At 33.2% G+C, this 16231-nt stretch overlaps 1 protein-coding gene across 2 annotated transcripts in view; it reads left to right on the plus strand.

Moving 5' to 3' along the window:
- The window catches only part of BMP2K (BMP2 inducible kinase), a 119432-nt gene that overhangs the window by 41399 nt on the left and 61802 nt on the right, over positions 1 to 16231 (plus strand). For both annotated transcript variants that reach the window (XM_010983316.3, XM_064485663.1), the window contains exons 2-4: positions 9380 to 9498; positions 12324 to 12429; positions 15875 to 16017. In XM_010983316.3, coding sequence (XP_010981618.3) covers positions 9380 to 9498; positions 12324 to 12429; positions 15875 to 16017 — 368 coding nt within the window. The remainder of the gene's footprint in view (positions 1 to 9379; positions 9499 to 12323; positions 12430 to 15874; positions 16018 to 16231) is intronic.

Here is a 16231-nt window from a genome sequence, read left to right on the forward strand (position 1 = left end):
GAGCAGTAGGTCTCTAGGATACCATAAACATTTTTTCTGGGCAAGGGACTAATGGTGTCTTTGGGGAAGTTGTGAGTCTGGATAATCAGCAACATTGTCGTTCTTGCAGAATAATTCTCAGTGATGGTGGTGGGTTGTTGGATGGCAGGAGAGAGAGGAATTACCTGGGGAAAATATCTTGGGTCTCTTGTTCTTTTTCTTCCAACTTTATTATGAAAATTTTCAAAATGTACAGACAGTTTGAAGGAGTAGTACGGTGAATAACCATATCCCTTCGTCTAGATTCAGCTACTAATAACATTTTACCATTTTTTCTTTATAGATTTTTAAAAAATGTGTAATTTTGAATCAAGATTGTATTAGAATTATTGTTCATTTTCTTAGATGGGACAGAAGTACTGTGGTTATACAGAGTAATATGTGCATTTTAAGAATGTATATGTGTTTAAATACATATGAAATATTAATAAGTAAGATTACATTAATCTACAACTTATTTTCAGATAGTTCACCACCACAAAGAACATGTATGGTTTCTTTTGAAACTGAAATTTAATCAAAGATTATGTGTTGAATTTGGTTGTAATGTCTTTTAAAATCCAGAATAACCCATCTCCCATTATTTAAATATTTTAATTTATTTAAACTAAAAAGACAAAAACATTTCACCCATTTCTTTCAACCCACAAACCTCCATTTGTGGCAAACTACTAGTCTGTTCTCTATATGAGCTTAGTTTTTTTCACATTTAATTTTTAAAAAATATTTTTAGATTCCACAGAGAAGAGAGATCATATGGTATTTGTCTTTCTCTATGTGACTTATCTCACTTAGCATAAATGCCCTCAAGGTTCATCTATGCTATTGTAAATGGCTAGATTCCTTTTTATGACTGAATAATATTCCATTGTATGTATGTATGTGTATGTGTATATACATACATACAAACTACAGTTTTTTAATTTGTTCATCCATCAGTGGCCACTTAAGTTGTTTCCGTATCTTGGCTATTGTAAATAATGCTACAATGAATATAAGAGTGCATGTATCTTTTCAAATTAGTCTTTTTATTTTCTGCAGATAAATATTCAGAAATAGAATTGCTGAATCGTATTTTAGGTAGGTCTATTTTTAAGTTTTTGAGGACCTGCCATACTGTTGTTTATAGTAGTTGCCCCCAGTTTTCATTCCAATAGTGCACAAGGGTCGTCTTTTAGCTACATCATCTCCAACACTTGCTATTTCTAGTCTTTTTGATAATAGTCATTCTGACAGGTGTGAGGTGATCTCTAATTGTGGTTTTGATTTGCATTTCCCTGATGATTAATGATGTAGAGCATCTTTTCATGTACCTATTGTCCATCTGTATGTCTTCATTAGAAAAATGTCTCTTCATATTTTCTGCTCATTTTAAAAATCAGAATTTTTTTTTTTTTGCTGTTGAATTGTATGAGTTCTTTATATATTTTAGACCTTGGTTTCTTATCAAATATATGATTTGCAAATACTTTCTCCCATTCAGTATGTTTCCTTTTCATTTTGTTGATGATATCCTTTGCTATGAGAACTTTTAGTGTAATGTAGCCCCACTTGTTTAGTTTTGCTTTTGTTGCTTTTGCTTTTGGAGTCAGGTTCAAAAATTATTGTCAAGACCTACGTCAAGGAGCTTACTGCTTGTGTTTTCTTCTAGGAGTTTTATGGTTTCAGATCTTACAGTAAAGTTTTTAATCCATTTTGAGTTAATCTTTGTGTGTGGTGTAAGATAGGGGTCCAGTTACATTCTTTTGCATGTGACTGTTTAATTTTCCTAGCACCATTTATTGAAGAGATTATCTTTTCCCCATTGTATATTCTTGTTTCCTTTCTCATAAATTAATTGACTGTGTATGTCTGGGTTTATTTAATTTGGGGCTCTCTGTTGTGTTCCATTGTTTCATCTGTCTTGTTTTTCTGCAGTACCATACTCTTAATTACTATAGCCTTGTAAGATTGTTTGAAACCATGGAGTGTGATGCTTCCAACTTTGTTCTTTTTTCTCAAGATTGCTTTGGCTATTTGTGGTCTTTTATACAAATTTTAGAATTTTTGGTTCTACTTTTGTGAAAAATGCCATTGGAATTGATAGAGATTGTATTGAATCTGTGTGTTGCTTTGGGTAGTATGGACATTTTAACTATATTCATTCTTCTAATTCATGAGCATGGAATATCTTTCCATCTATTTGCATCTTCTTCAATTTATTTTATTAGTGTCTTGTAGCTTTCAATATACAAACCTTTCACCTTTTTGGCTAAATTTATTCCTAGGTATTTTATTCTTTTTGATGCAATTGTAAATGAGATTATTTTCTTAATTTCTCTTTTGATAATTCATTATTAGTGTATAGAAATGCAGTAGATGTTTATGTATTGATTTTGTATCCTGCAACTTTACTGAATTCATTTATTAGTTCTAATAGTTAATGGAGTCTTTAGGGTTTTCTATATTTAATATCATATCATCTGTGAATAGTGACAGTTTTCCTTCTTTCTTTCCAATTTGGATGCTTTTAATTTTGTTTTCCTTGCCTAATTGCTTTGGCTAGAACTTCTAATACTATGCTGAATAAAAGTTGTGAGGGGGCATCCTTGTTTTATTCCTGATCCTAGTGGAAGAGCTTTCAGCTTTTCACTTTTGACTACAATGTTAGCTGTGGGCTTGTTGTATATGGCCTTTATTAGGCTGAGGTACATTGCCTCTATACCTGCTTTGTTGAGAGCTTTTATTATAGATGGATGTTGAAGTTTGTCAAATTTTTTCCTGCATCTATTGAGATGATCATATGATTTTTATCCTTCATGTTGTTAATGCTGTATCACATTGACTGATTTGTGGGTGTAGAACTGTCCTTGCATCTGTGGCATAAATTCCACTTCATCAGTGGTTTATTATCCTTTTAATGTGCTGTTGAATTCAGTTTGCTAATGTTTTGTTGGTTGAGGATTCTTGCATTTGTATGCATCCAGGGATATTGGCCTGTAATTTTCTTGTAATATTCTTGTGAGGTTTTGGTATCAGGGTAATTCTGTCCTTGTAAAATGAGTTTGGAAGAGTTACCTCCCCATCTATTCTTTTTGAAAAGCTTGGAAAGGATTGATACTAACTTTACTTCGAATGTTTGGTAGAATTCACCCATGAAGCTGTCTGGTCTTGGACTTTTGTGGAGAGGTTTTTGATTACTGATTCAGTCTCCTTACTAGTAATTGGTCTGTTCTGGTTGTCTGTTTCATCTTGATTCAGTCCTAGTAGATTTTATATTTCTAGGAGTTTTTCTCATTTCTTCTGGGTTTTTCACTTGGTTAGTAGTCTCTTAAGATCCTTTGCATTTCTGTGGTATCAGTTGTAATATCTTCTCTTTCATTTCCAATTGAGTCCTCTGCCTTTTTTTTTTTTTTCCTTGTCAGTGTTGCTTATCTTTTCAAAGAACCATATCTTAGTTTTATTGATCTTTTGTATTTACTTTTTAGTCTCTATCTCATTTATTTCTTCTCTAGTCTCTGTTATTTCCTTCCTTCTAACTTTAGGCTTTGTTCTTTTTGTAGTTCCTTGAGGTGTAAAGTTAGGTTGTTTATTTGAGACTTTTCCTGTTTCTTGAGTTAGACACTTATCACTGTGAACTTCCCTCTTAGAATTACATTTGCTTCATCTCATAAATTTTGGCATATTACATTTAATTTTCATTTGTCTCAAGGTATACTTCTTGATTTCTTCTTTAACACATTGATTGTTCAGTAGCATATTCTTTAATGTCCACATATTTTTGAATTTTTCAGTTTCCATTATATAATTAATTTCTAGTTTCATACTATTGTGGTCAGAAAAGATGCTCGATGTGATTTCAGTTCTCTTAAATTTATTTAGACTCTTTTGTGGCCTAACATATGATCTATCTTGGAAAATATTCCATATGCACTTGAGAAGAATGTGTCTTCTATTGCTTTTGGATGGAGTGGTCTATAAATATTTGTTAAGTCCATCTGGTCTAATGTATCATTTAAGGCTTATGTTTTCTTGTTGATTTTCTTTCTGAATATCTATCTATTAATGTAAGTCGGGTATTAAAATTCCCTAGTATTACTGTATTGCTGTCTATTTCTCCTTTTAGTTCTGTTAATATTTGCTCTATATATTTAGGTGCTCTTATGTTGTGTACATATATATTTACAAATGTTACATCCTCTTTATGGATTGATTTCTCTATCATGTAACATCCTTGTCTCTTACTATATAGTCTTCATTTTAAATCTGTTTTGTCTGATATATGTGTAGCTACTTAAGCTTTATTTTGATTTTCATTTGCATAGAGTATTTTTTTAATCCCTTTGCTTTCAGTCTGTATGTGCTTTACATATAAAGTCTTTTGTAGACAGTATATAGATTGGTTTTTAAAAAATCGTATTCAACCACTCTGTCTTTTGATTGGAGAATTTACTCTATTTACATTTAATGTAACTATAAATAGGTATGTGCTTATTTCCATTTTACTAATTTTTTTCTGCATTTTTTTGTTCTTTGTTTCTTTTTTGCTCTCTTTTGTGGTTTGATGGCTTTCTCTGATGTTTGCTTGTGTTCTTTTCTCTTTATCTTTGTATGCTTACTATAGGCATACTTTGTTTTATTGTGCTTCCCTTTATTGCATTTTTACAAATACTGAATTTTTACAAATGAAAGGTTTGTGGCAACTTTACCTTGAGTAAGTCTGTCAGCACCATTTTTCCAACAGTATTTGCTCACTTTGTCACATTTTGGTAATTCTTGCAATATTTTAAACTTTTTCATTATTATTATATTCATGGTGATCTGTAATCAATTATCTTTGCTGTTACTACTAAGACTCACTGAAAGCTTAAGTGATGGGTAGCATTTTTTGTAATAAAGTATTTTTAAATTAAGGTATGCACATTGGTGTTTTTTAAAGACCTAATACTATTGCACAATTAATAGACTTCAGTTTAGTGTAAAGGTAACTTTTATATATAGTAGAAAACCAGAAAATTCCTGGCTTGCTTTATTGAAATATGCCTTATTATATTTATTTATTATAGTGGTTGGGAACTGAACCTATGATATCTCTGAGTTTGCCCATAGAGGTTTTTGCTTTATGGATACCATGAGCCTTACACATAAAAGTGTATCTGTAACAGTCTATTTTAAGTTGATAGCAACTTACGTTTGTTACTGTTGTAAAGATCAACACTATTACTCTCTCTCCTTCACATTTTATATTTTTAATGTCACATTTTACATCCTTTAATCTTGTTATCCCTTAACTGTTATAATCATAGTTCTTTTTACTACTTTTGCTTTTAACCTTCACATTAGTTTATAAATGATTAATCCCTACTTTTGCTGTATATTTATCTTTCCAGTGAGATTTGTTCATTCATCTGTGTTCTTGCTACTAATTACTACCTTTTCTTTTTACTGCTTAAGGAAGTCCCCTTAACAAATTTCTTCTAAGACCTGTTTAGTGGTAATGGACATCTTTAGCTTTTGCTTGTCTCTTTCTCTCTCCTTCACTTCTGAGTGAAAACTTTGCCTGGTGCAGTATTCTTGGTTGAAAGTTTTGTCCTTTCAGCACTTTGAATGTATCATGACACTCCCTTCTGGCCTGCAAAGTCTTTCCTAAAAATATCTGCTTATAGTCTTATGGGATTCCCTTGTATGTAACAGGTTGTTTTTCTCTTGATGCTTTAATGTTTTCTGCTTGTCTTTAACTTTTGACATTTTAACTATAATGTCAAAAATATAATGTCTTGATGTGGGTCTCTTTAGATTCCTCTTAATTGGAGCTTTTTGGGCTTCCTGGATCTCGAGGTCTGTTTAATTACTCAAGTTAAGGAAATTTTCAGCTGTTATTTCTTCAAATAAGATTTATTTCCTTTTCTCTCTTCTCCTTCTGGGAGCCCTGCATTGTTAATATTTGTCTGTTCAATATTGTTAGATAAGCCCCTTAAACTGTCTTCACTCTTCTTCATTCTTTTTTCTTTTTGCTGCTCTGATTGGTTGAGTTCCACTGGCTTGTCTTTGAGTTCACTGATTCTTTTTTCTGCTTCATCTAGTTTGCTGTTTAGTCCCTCCAGTGTATTTTTCAGTCAAGTTATTTTATTCTTCAGCTCTGTGATGTCTATTTGGTATTTTCTGATGTTTTTCCCTTTCTTTGTTGAAATTCTCACTGTTCATCTGTTCTAATCCTCAGTTTGCTGAGCATCTTTATGATCATTACTTTGAATTCTTTTATCAGATAAATTACTTCTCTCTCTTTCAGTAAGGTTGTGTTTCTGAGGTTTTATCTTATTCTTTCATTTGGAACATAGTCCTCTGTTTCTTTGTTTTGCTTAACTCTCTGGGTTGGTTTCTACACATAGATGAAATGACTGCTTCTCTCAGTTTTGAAGGAGTGGCCTTATGTAGGAGATGACCTTGTTGTTCAACCCTGCCTCAGCCTGTGGTTGTCTCTCAAACTCGGTGCTTGTCCAAATAGCCTATTACATTTTTATTGCTCCTAGGTTTGTTTATGTGCCAAGACCTGTCAAGGTCCCAAAGGGCAGGATCTCAGCCCCTAGATTCAGGCTCACTGGAAGTAGTTGGTTTTTCTGGGACCAGTGTCCAGCCTGAAGCTGTCTGGGGGCCCCAGCAGTAATCACCTCTTTAACATAACAAAGACCAGTATCTGTCACTGGTTCTTTTATTTTTGTAGGATTTTGAGAACATTTGGAAATTTTATAGTATTCTTCATAATCCCATATTTGGAATTGTAAATTTAGCATTAATTTAACGACTGTGTCTTGAACTGGACTTGAACAATATATTGAATTGGACATAGAAATATATAATAAGTGGAATTTGTGGATACTGCCAGTGATCTTCTGATTTATGTATGACATGAGTTGAAAATTGAAATATGTAAAAATATAGTCAAAACTCTGGTTGGAGGTGCCTGAGGGAGTGATGAGCATGGATTGGGTTGGTCATGAAAGACTTCTGTGAAGAAGATGTGTTGAGGAATTGGTGGCAAGCAGGTGATAGTCCTCTCTTGGATTACTATAATGTCTTAACTAGTTACCTCCCACTGAGTGCCGCCTTCAAACAGAAATATTATTAGCTAACTTTAAAAACTTCATCAGAAAATTTTGGAAAATATAGTATTTGGAGAAATATAAACAATCCCATTTCATTTGAGAGCAGGTACTGTTGACCATTATTTACCATGTTTAGGTACAGATCATAGTTGATAAACACGTAGAAAATTTAACATTTTGGTGGATCTTTGTCTGATGTAGGATTGGTGCAGTTGTTGAACTTTAACTTTTAGGAACAGGAGTTTTATGAATAAAACTTAATATTTCCCCCTAATTTTCCTAATTCATAGGGTTAAAATAACTTTGTTATGTGGATGGTTGAGAATGGATATATAGGATCCATGGTTTCTTCAGGAATTTTTGCCCTGGTTCATTGTGTACTTAACTAGGTTGTACTTCAGAATCACCTGGGGGACTCCACCTGCCCTGCCCCAGTTAATAACCAATTTATATCATTATATATTCTTAACATATACAAAACAAGAAAAATGAGTAGGGGAATTTTCAGCAAAATACATACATTTGGCCTGAGACCTTCTGAATCAGACTTGAGGTCAGAACCTAGAAACTATTCAATATTAACCCCCTCACACACAGCTACCCCCCACCCTGCCACATACACACATACCACCAGCTCACCAGGCAATTCTAATGCAGTTATGTTGGAGAAACATTGCTCTAGGGGAATCTCTAGAATGTCTCAAAATAAATGCTATATAAATGATTTATCTTGACCTGTACCCATACTACCTTCATATCTAGAGTAGTCTAAATTTTAGCATTTTCCCTAATTTTTAAATAAAATTTGACTAGTTTAAGTAGCACTTTATTAATGCTACTAATTTGTTAATGCTTGCACATAAAATTAATGCTAAGTGAACATCTTTTAAAGAAATGCCCTGCATTGTTAGAGCTTTTACTTAAGTACCTTTCCCAAACATCATCTTTTTCTCTCCTGGTAACTGCCTTGTGAGGTGGTTGATTTAATTTCCCCGAAACTGTATACACGGAAATCCATATCTGTAAGATGGGAGTCGTACAGTTTCTTATACCTGCAGTTAGACTCTGGAATAAATCTGCGCTGATTCTGGCGTGTCCTAGGAGCTCTTTTCCCCTGTTGTTTATCTCCAATGGTTTACTTTTCCTTTGAGTGCTTTGTACTGAACTGGAGTGCTAGTGTCTTATCGTTGCTGAATTTGCTGCTTTAGAAGGACTAGCAGATTGATAAAAGTGACATACCATTTTTTTGTTTTAAAATTATAATTAAGCTACAAAATATTCTATGTTAAAATGAGTTTTAAAAACTGAAGGTGGAAAACTTTGTTTTAAATGTGACAGAAGCATTTGTTCTTTAGAATACCTGGCTATGCGTTTCAGATACGATGCTCTCTTGGGTATGTTTAACAGACTGTCCAAGTAACTATGACATAAATAGTGAGGTCATTTATCATCTTACATGAGAGTTCTGGAAGGCGGTGGATCTACAGTTGTCTAATTCAGTAGCCTAACTGTGTCAGTGTTCTGGGTCCTTTTCTTTCTGATTCTTTTTTCCATCGTGGCCACAGATGGCTTCCATAGGTCTAAGCATTATATACTTATATAGGAGAATCCAAAAGCTGGAAGAAGAGCAAGGCCTTCTTTATAGCCTTCTCTCTCTCTCTCTTTTATTTTTTTCCTGAGAGGAAAATCTTTCCCTGCAGCCCTTAGCAGATCTTCCCTTCTGTCCCATTAGCCAAAACTGGTTACATGTCCAGTTCTAAATCAGTTGCTGACAAGAGGAAATGGGATTCCCATTATCGCCTTAGAACAATGTTAGTTCATCCCCTGGACCTGGAGGAGGGAGGAGGGAGGGCCTTACACATCTGATCCCTTGATGTCTCATATTAAGTAGCAGAGAAGGGGAGTCAGATGGGTAGGCAGTCACTAGAATACTGCTAAACTGTAGTAGTATAGTTATGTCGTTGCATTTTCCACATTCTACATAAGAACTGTTCCCATCCAAATGATACTACTATTGTAAACTTTAAAATTAGAGAATCATGTTCACCTGAGAAGCATGTTATCCTGTATGTGCTGCTTCATGATTGTCACAGGAAGCCCATGTTTCAGCTGTTAACTTAGTATATTAGTTGCTTACTGTTCCAATTTTTGTCTTGTGTACAGTTTATTTCCCTCTGAGATTAAGCTTCTCTAAGATGTTACATGATTTCAGCAGTAGTTTCAGATTCTTTTTATTTAATTGGTATTTGTTCTTCTAGGTGGGTTCTCCACAGTTTTCCTGGTGCGGACTCATGGTGGACTCCGCCATGCGTTGAAGCGAATGTATGTCAATAATGTGACAGACCTCAACATTTGTAAAAGGGAAATTACAATTATGGTAAGTGAAAGAGTAATTCCATTTTTAAAATTTGGTGTATTTTCTTTCAGTTTTGCACCATAATATTAACCAGCTTTTAGGTAAGCTGCTTATTGGCCTATGTATATCTAGAAAACCTTTGAAGGATGTTCCTTATAGCCATACTTAGGGCTAAATGCAGCCAACTCCTTCCTCTCCTCCTTTCCCTGTTGTAGTTCAACAGGCAAGCTACTCTGCTTTCTTTTTTCCTTTTAAAAATAATTTAATTACAGAATATTTGGGGAATAGAAAAATTTAGAGAATTAGTGAACAGCAGTTTACCCACTACTCAGCAAAGAGTTAAAATCTTACAGATAATTTGAAGTCTTCTGTGTATTCTGTTATCCTTATGCTGTTATCCTCACCCAGAAAGAAACCCCTGTCCTGAATTTGGTGCTTACCTATTCCATGGGTATTTAATACACTCACTGTATGTGTTTGTATTCACAAACAACAGTTTTGCTTTTCATTTTTTCATTTTTAAAATCATGCTGTAAAGTGGACCCTTTGTGTGTGTGTGTGTGTGTGTGTGTGTGTGTGTGTGTGTACTCTGTAGTATATGGTAAAGTATGCTTCAACGAGGAAAAAAATTCTTTTTAAATATTAGGAAAAGTGAAAAATATTTTAATAGGCCATTAAAGAAAACTGCACTTAACTAAGCAGTTTAAAAAAAAGTTACAAAATAAAAATTTCCTTTTTTTCTAGGGTTGCTTATTGTCAGTGTTCTGAATGGCTTCTTATTCTTGTTCCCCCGTCTTCCTCTTCCTCCTCCTCATCCAGTGTTTATTAAGTGCTAATATATATAACTTTTTGTTTTATTGAGGTAAAATTCATGTTACACATTTTATAAGTCACATTTCGATGTGAACATTTCAGCCGTATTTAGTACATTGACAATGTTGTGCAACAACTACCTCTGTCTGGTTCTAAAACCTTTTCATTGCTTCTAAAGGAACCCCTCTGCCCATTCAGCAGTTGCACCCCATTCTACTCTTGTTCCAGCCCCTGGCAACCACCCATCTGTGTTACCTCTATGGATTGACCTATTCTGGATCTTTCATAGAAATGGAATCATGCAATATGTGACCTTTTGTGTCTGACTTCTTTCACTTAGCATGTTTTTGAGGTTCATCCACATTGTAGCACTTGTTGGCACTTTATTCCTTTTCATGGCTGAATAATATTCCATTATGTATACCATATATATCACAGTTTGTTTATCTGTTCATCTGTTGATGGAATATTTTTTCAAACCGTGGATGGATATTTGGGCTGTTTCTACCTTTTGACTATTGTGAATAGTGCTGCTACAATTATGTGTACATATTTATTTATTTGAGTACTTTTCACTTCTTTTGGGTATGTATCTAAGAGTTGAATTGCTGGGTCAATTCCATATCTGACTTTTTTAGGAACCATTAAACTGTTTTCCGTAGCAGCCAAACCAGCAGTTTATGAGGGTTCTAGTTTTTCTACTTCCTTGTAAACACTTGTTATTGACACTCCTACCCAACTGCTAAGAAGGAGATTTTCTTATTTTTAATCAACATCCTTATCAACACATATATTTTGATCTCTCTTCTTTGAAGATAGACATGTTTATACAATCTAACTTAATCTGAATTCTGCTATTATCCCTGTCCCTTAGCTACACTAGAGTTGATCAGGCTTTGAGACTTGCTTTTTTTAAAGAAAGGCTATTAGTCAAAAGGATGAAAAGGTTTACCCCAAGGTAAGAGGGCATCTTAGACTAAGTTTTCTGACTAACTTGGGCTCAGATATGGTACTATTGTACCATAATTCTTCCTTTCAATAGGATTTGTGTAATTTTGAGATACATAAACATATAGTAATCATCAACAATAGCAACGTTCAAATCCTGTGCTTTTAAACAAGGTATTTTAGGGGAGATGAGCTCTTTAGAGCAGTTGTCTTCCGGCTCTTTTTTGATGACACATCCTCTATTATTTATGTTTATAAGTTATTCCCATGTTAGCTGCCATTAGCCAATATCTCAAATTACATTGCATGGTTAAAACTAGGTTTATTTTAATGATAATTGATGTAAATTATTATTTTGTAAAAAATATTATTTTGAGTAGTATTCTTGATCATTGTTTTTTAATTCATAGACAGGCCTAACTTAATTCATTATTATTTTTAACTTTATTATGTGTTGATGATTGTCTTGTACTAAGAGCAGAAATGTCAGAATTGCCATTTTCTTCTTATTTCCTTGTACTTGTACTATTAGTATTATCTTTAATCTATGGTTTCTTTACAGAAAACTTTTTTAGCTATTTGTTCATATTTCTATTTGTTCACCATTTCATGGTCTTTAGTTAAAAGTACATACATTCATAAATCCACTTAACTACATAGTCATAAATTGCAATATGGTGCAGACAAAACAAACAAATGAGAGTATAATTTTTGGTTCATAAATATTAGAGCTTAATATATTTATTTTTTAGAGATAGAAATATAAGTAAAAGTTCTGATACTTTATTTTTAGTCCCAAAAGACTCTCATACTCTCACTTTTGGAGATGGTTACTTTCGGATGAACCATCTTCTTCCTCATTTAATTAAAAAATAAGTATTCATTGAATATTTGCCTGTTTGAAGATGACAGTGACATGTAAGTAAATTTTCCATTGAAACCTTTTGAGATGTCGGATTCCATACTTTTAAATCTTACTTTGTGAAATTCTTTAAATATATTAATTTAGAATTCACATCATCACTAACAATAGAGCTTTAAAGTGTGTGTTTTCCAATTTTTAAAATTTTGCTTCTTTTTTGCAGAAAGAGCTGTCTGGTCACAAAAATATCGTGGGTTATTTGGACTGTGCTGTTAATTCAATTAGTGATAATGTATGGGAAGTGCTTATCTTAATGGAATATTGTCGAGGTAAGTATTTTCTGCAATTGTTTTATGCTAAAAAAGCTCGCCCATAAAATGGGTTATTGGGTGTCTTGATTTCTCCCTGGGCAGCTGTCACCTAATTCTGGACACATAATGCAATCTAAGTTTTAATTATTTGTCTAATTAAGGAATGCTGTTAGAAAAGATTTAAAATCTAGTCATAGCTGTTGCAGTGATGATATGAGCATGTAAACAGACAATTAGAAAAATGCTCTTGAGTTTAAAACAGGAAATTAAGCAGGTAAAGAGCAGTTACCTGACATGTTTCCTATGCATTTCTTTCATAATCCAACCAAGAAGAGCATACTTTGTCCATATTAGTATTATAAGATTTTTTTCAAGCACTCTCTTATGTTATCTTTGAATGTATTACATGTAATAAGTTTAAAGGATACATTTTGATCTATAATTTGTATAAAATTATGTAGTCATTTATAAACATTAGAAGGAAAAAAGTCACATTTTATTTGGATCTAATGTGGTAGGTTCAAAGAAATATTTACTTGTTTAGTATGCCTTAAGAATTACAATAATAATTATTAAAATCCCTGAAAAATTGTTTTTACTTAAATATGTGTGAAGGGGGCAAGCAACAGTGTTTCCTGCAAACTTGCCCTTTTCTTTTCCCGTTAGATTATATCTGGCAGTTTGGGTTATAGGGGACCCTGGTTTATTTTTAGATTCTTTTAAGACAGTTATGACTGTTAATTATGATACCAGGAACTGTTGTCCCTTCCTGAAGGTTGAAGGAGAAGGATGATGGTGATGGTAATGGAGGAAATGTGGTCTCACTTCCTCCAGTCTTGTAAGAGGAAAATGAAGTGAATCAATATTATAATACCTATTGTGATCTGTTAGTAATTTATTTCCACGTATAATATAAAAATTAGATGTTTTCTTGATGGTTTTTCTTTATTCATGTCTCTTCTCTACTGTAAAGCATTGTGATCTCTTTAAGGAAAAAAAAGCTGATTTTCTTTATTCTACTTTCTTGAATTCTAGCATTTAACATACTAATTCTTAAGTGGGTTAGAGTTGACTAATAGTCCTTGGCTTCTTGTAACTTTTTGAAAATAATTTAATCAAGAATAATCGTAACCCTGGATGAGTTTAATTAATTGCCATCCAGAAGACATTTTAAAAAGGGAACTAAATGAGCTTCACTTTTTAGGGGAGTGAGTATTTGGGGCCAATGGTGCAATCTACTGCAGATAAAATTTAATTTTCTTGTTAACAAAAACCAAGTATTAAAATTTAAATAGGATGATAGGTTGGACTGTATGGCTTTTTAAATTAAATGGTAATAAGTGTAATCTCAGAGTTATGAAGATTGTTGGATGATCATTTTAAGAGGTTAGAAAAATGTTGACTTTTTAAATTTTAATGATGAAATTAGACAGAGTATGAAAATTTTTCTTTAGGATATGATACCTGTTTGAAAAATAGGGAACGATTTGGGAATTATGTGCTTCTTGTTTTAAAAGACCTTCAGTATATATTGTTTGCTTTCTGAATCTGATTTTTAAATTTTTCATTAGAATACTTTTAATTTTCAGAATATGATTTTGAATAATGAAATTTTATTTGTTTCTACATTTGAAATGCAGCTCAAATACGGGTTTTAGCTTTTTCTGAGGACTTGGATTTTGTGATTCAAGGTTTCTAGTCCAAAGATCTCTGAGAGGAAGAAAGAGGGTTGACTTTTGTTTAAAATTTATTCTACTCATTACAACATTGAAAATTTGGAAGGAGTAGAATGAGTTCAAAGTTATGATTTCTTTAGCTGTGAGATGGTATTTAAAGACTGTGAATGAACACCAATAAAATACTTTTTTAAAAGTGTTTAATTTTTGGATAAAACAAGTCAGGACATCTGACAAACAAGAAAATGGAGGAAATTGCTGCCTCAATCTTATATGACAGTCTGACAAATAATACCAAGTAGACCTGAGTTTTCTGAAAGTTGGGGATTGATAGGCAAATTTAATGTTTTTTTCTACTTTAAGTTTCGAAGAAAAAAGCAGCTATTTCAGAAGATATATAAGAATGCTGTTTAGACAGTAATGATGGAAGGAGCAGATGTGTATGAATCTTCTTACAGATTACAAAATAACAGTCACTTATTTGAACTTGTTAAAGGAAAGTTTCAAGTTAACATAAGCTTGCCTTCTTCAATTTCCAAACCTGATTTCTGTTAGAATGCTTTCTGAATGAATCATGTATTTATTTGTATTCTTAAAGTATAATGATAGAAAACTTTTTCTTAATAATTAAGAAATATCATTTTTGGATGATCAATTACTGTAGTATATTGTAATATTTAATATATTGTAGAATGTGTATATAACAGCGTCCCTCCACACTGTTCTTCCTAGTTCAGCACACCTCCTGTTTCCTATAATTCATGTTAAGCATCAGGGTGTTATCCAGAGATACTAGAAGTGACTAAATAGAGCTCTTTACTCATTTATTTAAAATTTACTGTAGTTTTATATAATCCTCTCAGGGCTTATTGGTGTGGCTATTTGATTTTAGTAAGTTACCTACCCATTATCTTTTACCCTGTTTAGAGCGTTAGTCCCTTAACCCAGCTCTCTATTTCCGCTCTTGCGATTCCTCCATCCCCTAATCAAGGGAACCTTTAAAAAAGTCAGATCAGGAAGTTTCCTTGGTTTTCAAGATAAAATCTAAAATATACTTTACTCTTTTCTCTGCTTTCTAGACCATATCTGTAGAGGTTCTCTTTAAAAGTTATTCATAATCATTAAGCTCTTGCAAACCAGAGGCCTTGATATGTGCCACTTGCTATCACCAGCGCATTCTTCTCCCAAATCTCTGCTGGGTTAACTCCCTAGTTAACCTTCAGTCGCAACGTAAATAATCACTTCCTTAGACAGAATGCTCTGGCATTCTCTGCTCCCCATCCTCCTCCACCAATTTAAACTTAGGGTTCTCTCATATCATCCTTGTTGTTACATGATTGTGACAAGTATTCATTTGTGTGATTGTTTAATATTCATCTGTGCCTTTAGACCATAAATTCCATGATAATAGAGACTCTTTTTCTATACCATTGTTTACCCAAAAGCTAGCACAGTGCAGAATAACTATTTCTTCAGATCTGTGATGCCATCAATGATAAGGTATACCTTGATTTTGGAGATGTTAAAATGTTTAAAAAAATATATAGCCAATAGCATTAGCAGAACATTGTCTATTTTAAGATGTTCTCATTTCAGAGATGTAAAAATGTGAAAAAAATGTATGTTGTTGAATCAGCACAATATGGGATAATAAGCATCCTTACATGAATATTATGAAAAAGCAGTTTCCCATTACCTGAGACTGTAAAGACATTTCTTAATTTCTTTGTTTGCAGTAGTCTTCATTTATTAAAAATATGTCTTCTCAGAATTACTTTTTTGGTTAGCTGGACAGGTCGTGAATCAGATGAACAAGAAGCTGCAGACAGGTTTTACGGAACCAGAAGTGCTACAGATATTCTGTGATACCTGTGAAGCTGTCGCAAGGTTGCATCAGTGTAAGACTCCAATAATTCACCGGGATCTGAAGGTACGAATTTTAGATTACTTACGGTTTAATACATTTTAAACTTTGGAGTTAAAATGTTCTTGGACTGTCTTCATCTAAACCAGTTTTTATTACCAACACTGAGATTGGTCTCTCTGTCCCGTGCTGCATTTCCTGAGGCCATGTACAGACTGACAGTAGAACTGAAATTGTGCTTTCCATGACCCTGAGGGTTTCTAGCATGACTGTAGAGGTA

This window comes from Camelus dromedarius, chromosome 1, assembly GCF_036321535.1.
Source record: "Camelus dromedarius isolate mCamDro1 chromosome 1, mCamDro1.pat, whole genome shotgun sequence".
Classification (NCBI taxonomy): Eukaryota; Metazoa; Chordata; class Mammalia; order Artiodactyla; family Camelidae; genus Camelus; species Camelus dromedarius.